Source organism: Mya arenaria, chromosome 10 (assembly GCF_026914265.1).
Source record: "Mya arenaria isolate MELC-2E11 chromosome 10, ASM2691426v1".
Taxonomy (NCBI): Eukaryota; Metazoa; Mollusca; class Bivalvia; order Myida; family Myidae; genus Mya; species Mya arenaria.
The window spans coordinates 39,777,249-39,794,341 of record NC_069131.1 but is presented as its reverse complement, the minus strand read 5'-3'; the positions used below and the strand labels follow the sequence as shown (position 1 = coordinate 39,794,341).

The 17,093-nt window shown below is 32.6% G+C and overlaps 1 protein-coding gene across 4 annotated transcripts in view; it reads right to left on the bottom strand.

Annotated features, from left to right (window-relative positions):
• LOC128206240 (neo-calmodulin-like) overlaps positions 1-17,093 on the bottom strand; it is a 54,051-nt gene that overhangs the window by 11,888 nt on the left and 25,070 nt on the right. The window contains exon 1 of one of the 4 annotated variants that reach the window (XM_052908573.1): positions 6,380-6,540. The exons of 2 other annotated variants lie outside the window; for them this stretch is intronic. In XM_052908573.1, the coding sequence (XP_052764533.1) occupies positions 6,380-6,382 (3 nt within the window). In that variant the 5' untranslated portion in view covers positions 6,383-6,540. Of the gene's footprint in view, positions 1-2,980; positions 3,079-6,379; positions 6,541-17,093 lie in introns of those variants that run through there. One more of the 4 variants, XM_052908574.1, reaches the window with a different exon arrangement.

The window sequence follows — 17,093 nt, the reverse complement described above, 5'->3', positions numbered from 1 at the left end:
CACTCATACAGAATCAAATCAAACGCCTGAGATAAATCAAACTGAAATTTATTAAACAAGTATTTTATTTATTTTCAATCAGTTATAATGTTTAATTGTTTGTTGTGTACTCTATCTAGAGGATATCTAAGTAGATAAGGTTTCAAATATATATTTGCCATATTCGTTTAAATTAAATTATTGGCTTATATTTTATACCACATACATAGTTTTGTAAATAGACCATACAATAATATATTTATTTTTAATTAAAATGTAATTCAAAATTTTAATTGGATGTTCAATGCTATCTGGTTTCACAAACAATTATATTGCTGATTTAAAATGATATAAGATACCTAAATGCTATAATTCATTATTATTTGAACTCATTCAAATGTGTTCGAACGACCATCGATTGAATAACAAAACTGGTCTTTAATTTCAGAAACACAATATACCCTTTTGTTGATTGTGTTTTGTAATCCGAAGACACCACCAGTAATAGGGTGGTTTTTACTTACACTTACGATATGTTCAAGTGTAGTAGAACAATAAATATAGCTTATCTCGAGCAATTATGGTTCTTTACATCATAATAGCATCGAAATGTGTTTAATCATGTCGATGCATTGGATATATTATTTTGTTTTACTCCCTTTTTGACAGTATACAGAAACTTTTATCATAAAATAGTCCTTTAAATTTGGCGGTTTGTCTCTGGTTCAACTTCCGGTATTGGAGCATGGGGGACCGTTCTTGGGAAGTGGACTCCCTCATGCTCCCTGATTTTCTCCAAAACACAACAACACACTGTCTCGTACCATTGTGTTTATAACTAATTACACACTCGTTATGCAATGAAAATAAGATTAAAGTTTAACAAAAAGTTGTCGAAGGATAGCACATACAAATTTCGAGGTAGAATGTTGCTTTAATATATCTTTCTATGAAATAGAGCTATACTTATTTTTTCATAAGACCGATTAGTATCTTATCTCATGACCTGGGTGCACTTTCTATTAATGTGCTTGTCTTAAATACTCCAAATTATTATATGTTGTTTCGAAGACGTATTTAATACGTTTCGAAATAATCGACCAATGTCGCCAAAATTCATTTGGACAAACACAGATACGTTGTAAGTAGGAATACTTAAGGTCTTTGGAGATACTGCACAGAACGTTTTTGCCAAAAATAAGAAGTTTGAAGTGGCATTAGGCAGCTAGATTTATAAGTGGCATTATGTGTTCTTATCTAACATCAATATTTATTATAACACCGCCTTGTGTGACGTAACGCACAAATTTTGGATAGTTATTACACTGAACATATAAATGAACTTATTTCGTGATTGCGACGTCACTTATGATAGAAATATATTTGTTTAATGTCTAACTCAAACAAAATATTGCCTTCCGACGAAGAATTTATGACGCAATTTATCACGTGTTATATCAAAACTGAGAGAATTGAAACCACACTGGAAGTTGGTATATTAACGCAATATAATTTAGAGTGGAGCTGTTGGAAACATTTGAAAACTACGGCGGGTCTTTTAGGAGAGGCTGAAAAATCACATACATAATACACATACAATCTTCACATATTTTAAACACACATAACCTAGATTATGACATATACAGATAACACACATAGCATATGCATGATTTTTACACACACAAACTTTACATAGACTTAGCGAACACAACCTATTCAAATGTATTACACAAACAACCTACAAACTGTCATTACATTCATACATTACGCTAAAACACTACACACATGTTTAACACATAACACCTACAAACAGTCACAGCATTCATATATTACACACAAAGCTCGCACACAGATAATACACACAAAATACACGTGAATACCAAAGAAATCCTTCATAGCATATCATTTTTTGATACATTCCATGTTTTGTTGTTTTTTTACTTCAATGCGCATGCCTGGTGTACTTTTATTTGAAGTATGTACTTTTATTAGCAAATGAATTGATATAACAAATACCAACTAAACTTAAGAGCATACCAATGTTGGTTGTTGATATTCTTTAAGAAACAATGGCTGTTCTTTTCACACAAAAAATAAAGAATAAAAAACATGTTCAAATAAAGGATTAATTTCAAATACCGTTTAGTTACAAAAGAAAATGAAGCAAAGTTTTCACTTATTAAAGTTTAAGAAATATTATACTTAAGTCTAAGAAATATATTTAAAACCCTAACAATGACAGAGCTGGAATTACAAAATTCGATTGAAGTACCAGTTTCAGACTATTTCGTACGATAATGTCTTGAAATGGCATTATCTATTTAGGTGTTTTGTTGTTTCTAATGTTAGGTTTTAAAAAATGTATTTAGAATTCTGCCACATGTAGCCAATACGATATTGAAACCATATGAATAGCTTATGCATATATATATATATAATCAACTAAAACCGACTGAATGACTGTGAAATGTATGCTTATATTCATTCGTAACAGCGACAAAAACATAAACCAAAGCCAAAAAGGAAAATATAAACTTCGGCCTCTAATTATCTACTGACATCAAGTTAAAACTGGCATGTACAATCCATTAGGGCCAACGTATGCAAGGACTTTAAGACTACTAATTAAAGAAAGGAAATGTACTTAAACCAATATATTGAAAATATTATATTTAAAAAAGCCCGTTTCTCGTACTAATGTCCCGTCCAGTATGTCTTTTAATAAATGAAACTTGTATATCATATTATGGTATCCAAGTGTATGCTACCAAAATCGCCAGTGAATAAAACAATTTGCTCAATACTTGAAAACTACGGAAACAAGCTCAGTATCCAAAAGTTTAAACATAAACCCCGTTTAATGGCAAAGGGTAAACGCCAATGACATAGAACAAAAAAAATCACAAACAAGAAACATGGAACAACGGCACAAACTCCACAAACAGCACAGTGCATATATATATATACTATATAAAAACTCAGTATGTTTATCAATACTTACCATTTTGGAAGATACAAATCTAATAAAGTCCTAAATAATTAAAGTTAACAAAATTCAAATTAATTCCACAGTATTCATTTCAAAAGCAATGACAGTGATCGAATAACTTATTCAATAATGCTATATACACACAAGTATTGATAATTCGTTATAGATCTTTACTTAAGTCGCTGATGTTTTGAAATAAAATATTTATTGAAGTGCTATATATTGAAGTGCATTGTCGTACTAGGGTGTTCTATTACATTTATGGTTTGCCTTTATCCAAGGTATTATTAAGATTGTTGGTAAGTGAATGTTTTCGTGTTGCGGATTAGTATAAAAAAATATTTCTAAAGCTATGTAGTGTCTACTTTATGCGCCAACGTCGTTTTAAATCCCCTTGACACTAACCTCTACTTGGCCTACTTATTTTTACTCCTGATGGAATAAATAAATTGTCTAATTTGTGTAAGTAACAAAATGGAGTATATGGACGAGCCTATTATCAATATGTTTACTTACCCGCTTATTAAATTCATCCGAAACAAAGCATTACATACATTAAACAACACACAACATCACATGACAACAGACATCTTAATATAGTGTTATATATCAATTCGCGACAGATGTATGTCTCATACATTGACCATGCCATAAAACTTGCAAAATAAGTTCATTATTAGTTAGTATTCTGTATTCGTTTTGTATTTTCGTCGAGTACAATCCTCTAAACATATTGGTTAGGTCTGGTATTTTACTTTTAAATCACGATGCTATCTTTTAAGCATCTAGCATTAATTAACAGAGTAGAACGAACTAAATGCTTTCTAATATACTGATCAGAATATACCACAAAAAATCATCATGAATTAAAGACAGCTTATTTAAAAAGTATGGATAAAAGCTGTGTTTCCTGCATGAAATATATATTGTGAATGTATTTATGAGTATTGCAAAACTGATTTTGTACGTACGTTTTGTTTGTCCGCCGCAATTTGTTAATTATTTATGTTTTCTAAGCATAAGTAGGCATTCAATGGTCTCAGTTTGATTTTTTTGTACGCGTACAAAACCATTACAATTAAAGTTGGTACATATGCTGGTGTTTTTTATTGAACCGCTTAATTTAAACCGGGATGTTCTTTTAGAGATCGATGCCAACGTCGTAACTAGAAAAAAAATTACCACGTTTTCCATCTGCTTATAATTGAGATCGAATAGATGCACTTTCAATTAATGTGTTTGTTTTTATTACCCTAAGTCAATTTGTTGTGGTTTTTGAAGACGTACTTCTATGTATTGAAACAATCAAACAATGTCGACAAAGTTCACCTTGACAAATATAGTTACATTGTTAGTAGAAATAATTTATATCTTTTGAGATACCATGCAGAACGTTTTAGCCTTTTTGAAACATAAGAGGTTTGAAGTGGCATTACCATGCGGAACGTTTTAGCCTTTTTGAAACATAAGAAGTTTGAAGTGGCATTACCATGCAGAACTTTTAAGCCAATTTGAAACATAAGAAGTTTGAAGTGGCATTAGTAGGCTAGACTTATGGGTGTCATAATATGTTCTTATATAACAATAATTATTTCAGTAAATATTTTTTATATGTTTTTCTCGAGATTGAATAATATATGTAATAGGTTTTGTTTCATGTTATGCTTATATTAAATTTGAGAATGTATAATATGAGCCGCATAGCGCGGTTTTTGGCCTTTAACATCAATGTGCTTTTGTTATTTTATTTTGTATTTCAATTAAATGATATTTAAGGTAGTACTACTGATAACTTCATGATGATAACATTTATATTTGATGAGATGCGTGTTTACAAGTGAGACCATGTATTGCACATGTTCAATACTAAATTCGACGTCACGCACATGACGTCATAACGAAATAACTTTATCGAAACGAAGTGCAACATTAACGTTTGAATATTACAACTAGCTGATACTTTAAGTTGGTTTCGTTGCATGGAATCTTTAAAGAACATAAATAGAGCAAATATTAATTATTCATTTTTTAGTATACTTAATCAATTGGGTCGTTTTACACAGAATATAAATGCAGTCAAAATAAGTCGGGACAAAATCCGTAGTTGTTATCGAAACCTGCTATAGTCATAAATCTTCGAGAAAATGATTCGCCAGTATCAATGCTTTAAACGAAAATGGTATGAAAGAAATAATTATACATTTAAAAAAGTAATTATTTTTGACATTCTTTTTTAAAGATTATTTACTTTTGTATTAATACCATCCGAAGGCCTAAACTTGAGCGATGCAGTTCATTTAGAACGTTATACAAAAGTAATACCACTTTCATTTTATTAAACGCTTAAGTCAATATTCCCGCTGACACGGACGTACGCTTAGACGTTCAGAGTTTGATTTTCCTTTGCATCACGTTCTTTGTCAAAGTAATAGCGTTGATGAGTTTCAAATGAACATAATACATTAAACATTGAGTTTTTGGAATACAGCAATAAATTTAATTGTGACTAAATGTTAATAGGAATTACATTAAATAACAGGAAGAAATATTCACAAAGTGAAACACAATACCACAACTAAAATTTACCCACTTCCGCCTGTTGATAACTTTGTGAATAATTATGGTAATAATGTGAACATGCATGAAATTATAGACCTAAAAATGCGAATGCTAAAATTATCTATTCTAATAATTCTTGTCTGAAGATTTGACACCGTAATTAATTTACATATCTTTATCGGCATTTGGTGCATGTAAGAGTGTTCGGCAATGAGGAATTAATTTACCGAAAAAATATGGACCTCATTTACCTAGTGGTGCACCTAAATGGACCAAATTCATGCACAATGTAAACTCACCTATAAATACAGGGACTCTCAGATGTGTGGTCATTTAATACGGAATATATGAAAGGCGTTGTCTAAAGATGATGGAAAAATCGAGCTTTGACGAGTTTATTTGCAGTTTTATTAAATGAGATTGATGAACTTCGTATTTAATGACCACGGATGTTAGATTCTACTTATATCATAAATACCTGAGTGCCAATTTACAGCGCTTAAGACCAAAAACTTTACTAGATAGTGCGACCAACGCTATTTACTAATGACGTAACGTCAAGTGTTCTGATAGTTATTACACTAATTATTTATCAAAACAAGTTAGTGGCGTTATTCCATGATGGTGACGTCTCTTATGATATCGTTCTCTTAAGGCAGGTATGGACGGCCTCTTTAGCAAACATTCTTTGTGTATTTATGACATTTTTATTGCTATAAAATGTTGCATGATTTGCACGACAAGCAAATTCAAATTGTGTGCAAAGTCTTGATTTAAAGTAAAATGAATGGCTACACATGTATACAAAAAATCTATTAAAAACTTATTTTTCAATTTAAAAACAAAACTTACCATTTTTTTTTCTTTCAATCTAATGGATAATCCAATTTAAACTATATCTGTTAAAAGTTATTCGTTTGTGTACGCTATTGCTAAATAATATTTGCGATGGTATCAATTGGCCATGCTTGAGTTACTATTAATTTTGTATCGCTAACAAAGCTTAATTATTGGCAATTCCTTTTAAATTACCATTAAGCACATTGATGCCATCTCATGCAATGTTTACTGAAGTGCTCCGTTTATCCGTATTGATATTCAAATTATTGTCCTTGATAATTGTGATAAACACTAGATCGATACTACCGGAAAGAAAACGTTTTCAGTTGTTCAAAAGTACAATTAAACACTCAAAGAGGATGTTCAGGCAAACAAACTTGATTAATATATACATTTTACTTTCAGGGTTTAAATGTAACTGACAATCATTCATTCGTATTGCATCAATTCAAACGACTAAGATACATCACAAACTGAACTTTATTTGTTTTTAATACGTTCATATGGGATTGTTTCAATGTAATTAATGGATTGCATTTTATTTTCAGGGTATCTTAGGCTATAGTTTTTTTAATATATATTTGCCATATCATTCATTAAATTAATGTGGCTTATAGTTGATACCACATAATTGTAAATCAACCATTTGATATATTTATTTTCAATTAAAATGTAATTTAAGATTTAAATTAGATGTTCAATGTTATCTGGTTTCATTAACCAATTTTAAGGCTAGATAAATATTTATATTGCTGATTTAAAAATATTTAAATTACCTTAATGCAAAAATTTATATTTTTTGAGCTGATTAAAACGTGTACGAACGACCGGCGATTAAAAAAAAAACATACTCTTCTATTTCAGAAATAGTATATACTCGTTTGCCAGTAAACTGTTGATATGCTATAGGCAAAACTGCCTGCATGCATTAAAAATTGATGTTGTTGTTGTTGTTGTTGTTGTGATATACTATTTTGTTTATTTTTTTCTGTAATCCGAAGCCACCACCATGTCATTGGGTTTTTAACTGCTTGTTTTATTAGTATTAATCGTTGAAACGTCCTCAGTACGTTGGCAACTCTGTCAAAAATACAATAATACAGGTAAACAGGTAAGCTACAGGTAACTGACTGGTCATATGATATAATAACTTAATGACATAAAAAATATTTTATTTGCAGGAATGTTATGTATACAACTTTATGTTAAAAACACCTTTATGTTTCTTAAAGTATGACTATGAAATATTTAGGAAATCGACTAAATTAAATAAATGACTTCAGATGTTGTATGAATACCAGCGCAGTAGCCTAAAATGAGACCAATATCAAGTTAAAATACACATTGATCGAGGCCAAAGCTTATGATTAAACTTAACAAATTGCGAAGATTAGACATGGGTATTGCCATGGGTATATACCATTATCGATTGGGTAGATAGTGATGATTTAGATGTCATGAACAATATCAATACTAGAAACTGACAGCGCATGTAAATCGAAACAGAAAAAAAGTAATGATTCGGCAAGTAAGAAAGAATATACACGACAAGACAGAAAGTAAATACTCGGCAAGTAAGAAAGTATATATACGACAAGAAAGAAAGTAAATACTCGGCAAGAACGAAAGTAAGAACTATGCAAGACCGAAAGTAAGTACTCGGCAAGTAAGAAAGTAAATACACGACAAGAAAGAAAGTAAATACTCGGCAAGCAAGAAAGTAAATACTCGACAAGAAAGAAAGTAAGTACTCGCCAAGTAAGAAAGTAAATACACGACAAGAAAGAAAGTAAACACTCGGCAAGTAAGAAAGTATATACACGACAAGAAAGAAAGTAAATACTCCTCCAGTAAGAAAGAATATACACGATAAGACAGAAAGTAAATACTCGGCAAGTAAGAAAGTATATACACGACAAGAAAGAAAGTAAACACTCGGCAAGTACGAAAGTATATACTAGACAAGACAGAAAGTGAATACTCAGCCAGTAAGAAAGAATATACACGACAAGACAGAACGTAAATACTCGGCAAGTAAGAAAGAACATACACGACAAGAAAGAAAGTAAATACTCGGCAAGTAAGAAAGTAAGTACTATGCAAGACCGAAAGTAAGTACTCGGCAAGTAAGAAAGTATATACACGACAAAAAGGAAAGTAAATACTTGGCAAGTAAGAAAATATATACACGACAAAAAGGAAAGTAAATACTCGGCAAGTAAAAAAAGAATATACACGACAAGACAGAAAGTAAATACTCGGCAAGTAAGAAAGAACATACACGACAAGAAGGAAAGTAAATACTCGGCAATAAGAAAGTCTATACTAGACAAGACAGAAAGTGAATACTACGCCAGTAAGAAAGAATATACACGACAAGACAGAAAGTAAATACTCGGCAAGTAAGAAAGTATATACACGACAAGAAGGAAAGTAAATACTCGGCAATTAAGAAAGTAAGTACTATGCAAGACCGAAAGTAAGTACTTGGCAAGTTAGAAAGTATATACACGACAAAAAGAAAGTAAATACTCGTCAAGTAAGAAAGTATATACACGGCAAAAAGGAAAGTAAATACTCGGCAAGTAAGAAAGTATATACACGACAAGAAAGAAAGTAAATACTCGGCAATTAAGAAAGTAAGTACTATGCAAGACCGAAAGTAAGTACTTGGCAAGTTAGAAAGTATATACACGACAAAAAGAAAGTAAATACTCGTCAAGTAAGAAAGAACATACACGACAAGAAGGAAAGTAAATACTCGGCAATTAAGAAAGTAAGTACTATGCAAGACCGAAAGTAAGTACTTGGCAAGTTAGAAAGTATATACACGACAAAAAGAAAGTAAATACTCGTCAAGTAAGATAGTATATACACGACAAAAAGGAAAGTAAATACTCGGCAAGTAAGAAAGTATATACACGACAAGAAAGAAAGTAAACACTCGGCAAGTAAGAAAGTATATACACGACAAGACAGAAAGTGAATACTCCGCCAGTAAGAAAGAACATACACGACAAGAAGGAAAGTAAATACTCGGCAATTAAGAAAGTAAGTACTCGGCAAGTAAGAAAGTATATATACGACAAAAAGAAAGTAAGTACTCGTCAAGCAAGAAAGTATATACACGGCAAAAAGGAAAGTAAATACTCGGCAAGTAAGAAAGTATATACACGACAAGAAAGAAAGTAAACACTCGGCAAGTAAGAAAGTATATACACGACAAGCGGAAAGTAAGTACTCGGCAAGTAAGAAAGTATATATACGACAAGAAAGAAAGTGAATACTCGGCAAGAACGAAAGTAAGAACTATGCAAGACCGAAAGTAGGTATTCGGCAAGTAAGAAAGTAAATACACGACAAGAAAGAAAGTAAAGACTCGGCAAGTAAGAAAGTAAATACCCGACAGGAAAGAAAGTAAGTACTCGCCAAGTAAGAAAGTAAATACACGACAAGAAAGAAAGTAAATACTCGGCAAGAACGAAAGTAAGAACTATGCAAGACCGAAAATAAATACTCGGCAAAAAATAAAGTAATTACTCGGCAAGTAAGAAAGTAAATACACGACAAGAAAGAAAGTAAGTACTCGGCAAGTAAGAAAGTAAATACACGACAAGAAAGAAAGTAAATACTCAGAATAAACGAAAGAAAGTTATCGGAAATAACGTAAGGGAACACTCCTCCAATATCGTCGAGATGGTATGTATATATCTTATGAAGTACTTGAAAAAGAGTTATAATCAATAATCGGATTTTCCTCTTATTAGAGTCACAATGGTAACCGAAATCACATATTAGTTTATCCAAAGCAAGTTCCAGTACTTATTATTAAACTTGAGAACTTGCGTCAATATAAAGTAGAAATTCCCTGCAGGGTATAAAATATTGCAAAGAGGAACAGTTCTTCAGATATGAAGGACAATAACGGTACGAGGAAGCTACAGTTATGTCAACCTAATGGACAAACTGTATCAGCAACTGCGATAGAGAAATGTTTTGGGAACTACCATATGAAGAGGTTTTTTGTTGGCGTATTATTTTCAGCAGAAATTCGTTTTTTTTCAACAAACCTTGTTAACACATATACAATTAATACTTGAAGGCAAACTGTTTTGTTTTAAGAAAAATAATTGATTTGTTTATTTACAAATTATTCCAATTAGAAAGAAAAAAAACATTGTTCACGGAATATTCAAGTGGACAAGTCATTTTTAAGAATAACAAGCTCATTGTTAATTATGCGTAAGATAGATCAGATGCAAGTGTCATTAGGTTCCTTTATTGTGATCAATTACACACCCAAAATGGAATATTTGAGATATACAAAAAAAAAAATGATATTGTTTTTTTTAGATTATGTAAAGCTTATGTAATGTAATTAACCAATTAGAGCAATATACGGGTATATTAACCAAACTAGGAACAATTTGCGAACGTGGTGAGATTACGTATCTAATATTGCTTAAAACAACAAAACTAATTATATTTATATCAGATAATGTCACTAAAACCTTATTTGATATTTCCGCTATAATATTCATATTCATATAGGTATTTGAGTTCAGTACATAAACATGCAAAGATCATGCCTTACTGTCTTTTTTAAATTAAAATGCAATCTATTCAAGTATTAAGACAAACTTCAGATCGTGAATAAATTCTATTGTATACAAAGGCTATCAACTTGCAGTAATTGGAATAGTTACAAACAGTTAACAAGATACATTATTAAATTAGGAATGCTTCCAATACAATACCGGTTAAACCAACAATCATAAATGCATTTATTAGTATTTCTCTTCTAATGAAGAATCACGAATGTATCAGCTAAAATATTAAATACCAATATTTCATTATTGGATTGCAGCTGTACCAATGATCTTTCTAATGCAGCCGTATCGGATAGGCAATTTTAAACCAATTAATGCAATATGAGACGTCTCGTTATATCTATATTATATGCTTATTTTGTAAAGTATCTATTATAAGCTGATTAGGTATCGATGCTGTTTAAAACAATAATACTATTGAAGCTACAGGTGCAAGCTTTTAACAGCCATTAACCTGTCTTTACGTTAACGGATCAAGAAGTAACAGACATTCAACGAGAACACATACAGATTCAGCCGACAGCACACACAAATTCCAAATAGATATAATATATTATACGAAATCATCGATGCTACGTCCATGGCACAGTCAGTAACAAATAAGTAAAATAATCGGGGGTGAAACGAGTTTTTGAGAGTTTAACCCTGCACGTGCTTTGTGACACCTAATCAACCTTGCTGCATTGTCTTTTAGTGCATGAATGCAGTAAGTTGTCGACAGACGACCAACAGAAGAAAGGTATTGTTTGCTCGATGTGACCCAAATTGAAAAAAAGGTACAGTGCAAAATACGCTGTGAATACTTATTCTGAACATGGTCTATGGCTACTGAGTATAATATTTTATGTTTGACATGGTAGCAAAAGTTGTGATCGGACGAATCGGAAAGAAAATGTTGCTGTTATTCAAATAGTTTTATAAGGCAAAGTGTTGACGGCCACAAAAAAAACAAACAAGGTGGCCTCAGTAGCAAATACCTGAGCTGGGAGAAAGAATTCAAAACTGTGCTGAAAATGAATGGCTCAGCACATTTTTTGAATTTTATGTATTCACTTTTTTATATTTTCAAATAAAAGCCTTTTAAAACACCTTACCAATTTTAAGTACACAAGCAAGCTTCATAATCCAAACAAATAGGCCTTAAGAACTCCTAACAAGACATGTGATTTATATTAATTGACCGGTACTAGACAAGTAGTAAAGTAAAGTTCTTTGTACCGCGTAAAATATAAATAACATAGAGATTTAGATCACTATCAAGTTTCAAGGTTAATTTGGTAGCAATGCGAACACCGCGCGGCCTCCATCTATTGTAAGACCCATCCATAATTATTTTTGTGACAGATAACTGCCGTGGAGAATACTAAACTGATGAACAGTGCAGAACAATAATCATTAGCAGACTTCTCACGCAAATAATGACAATGCAATTACATTTTAAATTGAAATATGTTATGAACAAACAACACGTTTTTATTACAAAGCATAGATAAAGAACTCTCGCTGAAACATATATCAAATTTGTTGTGTCCCTTTATAATGGTCGCACGTTGTTTTCATGTCAGTGAATTTTAATGTTTAAATAAACATGGGGATTTGTATGCAGCAGTGGCGAACTCGTATTGGATATTTTATGCAGCCCAATAAAAGTGTAAAACGGTTTAAGGTGCTAGTTATACCAAATGGACTTACAAAGACAAAATTGTCACTCCGGCTAGCCACGTGCTTCCTGGCTATGATGGTCATATGTGGCGACATTGAGAGCAACCCTGGCCCACCTAAGACGGACGGATCCCGGCGGGCTACGGTTAAAGCAAGCAAGGTGTCGAGCAACGGTGGTACTGAGGACCAACAAGACATATCTCAGGTTGGGTCCCCCCGGCCCCCACAAGGTACCGTTGGTGTGGAGACTCGGCAAAGGAGAATCTCATCATATACATGCAACACAGCATCGATCTCACGCGACGGTAATCAGGCTAGTAAGCAATTTCTACATAATTATGATAAAGGTCAGGATAGTGAGTTATTTGGTTTCCTTGAAACCATGAAATAGGAACTTATAACACAGTATGATCGAGTCTCGAATGAAATCAATGGTATAAACAGTAAAATCGATGATGTTTTAGGCATAGTGCATCAGCTGAGAACGGATTACAACGATCTTAAACAGGACAATATAAACCTTAAAAATCAGGTGTCGCAGTTACATAGTAAAATCGATCAAAATGAAAACCAATCAAGGTGGAATAACTTAAGATATGGTGGGATATCTGGTCAAATTAATGAGAAATGGGAGACTACGGAGCAAAAAGGACGTGATTTCTTAAGAACAACGTTGAACTTTGGGGCACAGGCCGACCAATTTGACATCGACTGGGCGCATAGGGTAAAATCACAAGATGCGTGTTCATGTACAATAATTGCACGCTTCACCAGATTTAAAGACTGTCAATCTATTATAAACAGGGCAAACTATGTATTTAAAGTTATGCGTAATCCCCCAAACTTTGTACATCAGGATAATAGTGACCGAGTGAAGAGGCATAGACGAATACTTGGTGAAAAAATGATCTATGAACGTCAACAAGGCAACTATTCATCGATCAGATTTGACAAATTATTTGTGAATGACTCTATTTTCCAATACGATGACAGTAGTGATCGCATTATTCAGATTGGTAAACGCGCTCAATATAGACCGCGCGATCAGCCACCACATGTTCAAACAACACATGGTCACATAAACAATGACGGCGAGAGCAGACGATTGGTCCAAAGTCAGCGCGAGGGTCGTGACATAGGAGCACATGGTATACCAGTTGGTGAGAATGCACGACTTAGCGATGAGACGGAAACCCCCGGAGATGACTTTCTCTCCGATGCGTCAACCGACTAGGGATTCGGCCGTGGCATACCAAACGACTACTCATATAGAACCACGAATATAAACATTGTAACGTGGAACATTGCTGGGCTAAACAAACACTGTGAAAATATTTCATTGAATAATTTTTATGCTCATTTGACATTATTTGCATTTGTGAAACTTGGAGTAAAACTAAGGGATAATTTGATAATTTCATAGAGTCACATTTTCACTTTGATTGTATTAGAACAATGACCGATAATGCTATACGAAACAGTGGGGGAATCAGCGTTTTTATAAGTAGTGCTCTGTATAAGTTAAGTATTATTGAGCGTATATATACGCATTATAACGACTGTGTTGTATAACATATAAACTTGTATTTATTGCATGATTGTAAAGATGTTCTTATGTACTTCACATGTATTTCGCCTGAAGGATCCACATACTATAATCGAATGACTGAGAAAAATGGTATTTTGCAATTGTTTGAAACCATTAAGCTTGATTATCCGGATATTTTATTGGTTTTGTCCGGGGGTTTTAATTCACGTACTAAAGACCTTTTACATTTGATCCCAAACGATAATCTTGACTTTATATTTGGTGACGTAGAATACGAGGGAAGTAATTTTGAAATTCCACGAAACAACAAAGATTTTATTCGAGGGAACAATTTTGGTAAAACATTAGTGAATTTTTGCTGTATTTTTGATGTACATCTATTCAATGGAAGATTCCCAGGTGATTTACGGGGAGAATATACTTGCTTTTCAAACGACGAAGTTAGTACCGTTGATAATATGATAGCCTCTTCTGTTTTTTTTTAATATGTTACGGATCTTTCAGTCTTGAATAAGGACGAATCTGATCATTTTCCTATCTCATGTTAATTGAAATTTAAAGCGAAAAATGTGTTCGTTTAAGGATAGTTTCGCTATCAATGTCCGGCATTTACTACAATTGCACGCACATGAAATATTACAGTCTTTGAATGAGGGTGTTAACCAATATATAAACAAGTTAACAGCACTATATTATGAAGCTAGGGAATGTATGAAATTTAGAACAAAATACGTGTATGATCAACCTCCGTGGTGGAATGACGAGTGTTACACCTTAAAACAACACAAAAATTCTGCTTTACGCTCAATTTGCTGTTCAAATAATATGTATGACTTAAGAATATATAAAGATAAACGCAATGCGTTTAAGACCTGTTGCTGTATGGAACAGTACGACTATTAACGTAGAAACAGATTAAACCTTGTAAACAGTCCTATTCCCAACTCTTTTTGGAAACAACTGAATTTAGGTATAAAGAAACCAAAGACTGTGTGTAGTATCTCTCCAAATGAGTGGTTTGATTATTTCAAAAGTTTACTATATGACGATAACGCTGTGTTAGTTGATCCCAATACTGAAAATATTCACAATTCAATTGATCATAGTGCTAGCCCACTTAACGATCCGTTTACCTTAAATAAGATAGAACTTGCTACTTCTAATCTTGTTAATAATAAAAGCTGTGGAATAGATGGAATCCCTTCCGAGTTTTATAAATACACTTGTTCTGATATAGGACCTTTTTTGTTACACTTATTTAATAGCATTCTGTCGACTGGCATTTTTCCTGAGTCTTGGGGGCAAAGTATTATATGCCCTGTGTACAAATCTGGACCCAATACTGTACCGGGGAACTACCGGGGGATATCTATAACTAATACAATGTACAAAATATTTTCAGGTGCCATTAATAAAAGGCTATATAATTGGGCTGAAGACAACCATAAAATTGATGAATGTCAAGCTGGGTTTCGTCGATAGCCTATTCTGTTTACAAGCCATGGTGCAAAATATCTATCAAAAAAGGGAGGGCGCTTCTACTGTTTACACGTAGACTTTCGTAAGGCTTTTGACAAAATAAACCACGTTAAACTGTTCCAATCACTCCAAAATATAGGTATACATGGTAATTTGTTCTTAAAGCTATGTATCACGATTTATATTCATGTGTTAAAACACCAGATGGTGCAACAAACTTGTTTCAATGTACTGTCGGTACAAGACAAGGAGCCAAGTCAAGTTCGACAATTTGTGTCCTATTCATTAATGAGTTATCAGCCCTTTTACGAGAAATTTGTGGTTCTGGGATTTTCATTAATTATGACATGCCAGATATTATTTGCCTAATGTTTGCAGATGACGTTGCTCATTGTGCGGAAACGTTTTTTAATTGCAACAACAATTAAACATAACAGATAGTTTCTGTTTAAATACCGGTATGGAGTTCAATCTTGATAAGACTGAAATAATTGTTTTTAGAAATGGTGGCCCTTTACGAAATAATGAAAAATGGTTCACTCGTGGCGTAAATATAAAAACAACATCTGTTTATAAATACATGGGTATATTGTTTAGTCCACAGTTGTCATGGACGCCAGCACAAGACAAACTAGCAGCTCAAGCTCAAAAAGCTATTTTTGCTATTAAACGTTACTAGAAACCTTTTCCAACAAAAGAACTGTTTAAAATGTTTGACACTATGATAAAACCTATTCTATGTTATGTGTCCGAGATTTTGGGCTATACATTCTGTCCTAAAATTGAATATGTACAAAACGATTTCTGTAGGAAGCATATTGGTGTTAATAAAAGCACTAATACATGTATGATTCTTGGTGAATGTGGAAGATTGCCTTTATGTATAAATTCTTTTTCTAATTGTATTATTATTATTGCAAATTATTTCAACTTTCTAATAATAGATCCCCTAAACAATGTTACTTAATGCTCAAGGCGTTGGATGAAGTTGCACGCGCTTGCTGGGCAACTTATATTAAGAATATGCTTTTTATGTATGGCTTCGGTTATATCTGGATATCTCAAGATGTTGGCGTTATATCTATATTTATCAGTGTTTTTAAACGGAGAATTATTGATTGATTCAACCAAAACTGGCACGATTCTATTAACAGTTCCAGTCGGTGTTTTCATTATAAGGAATACAAAACTTTGCTTAATGTGGAACGCTATTTATCTTTAGACATACCTTACAAACACTAATTAGCCTTTAACAAATTTAGATGTTCAAATCATAAATTGTTAATTAAAACTGGTAGGCATAATAATATCCCAAGAGAAGAACCCGTTTGTCGGTTTTGTCTAGATAATATTAACATTTTTGTTTTAGACTGTGAATACCATGTCTTCTTTAAATGTTGTAAATATAATGATATACGAACGCAAT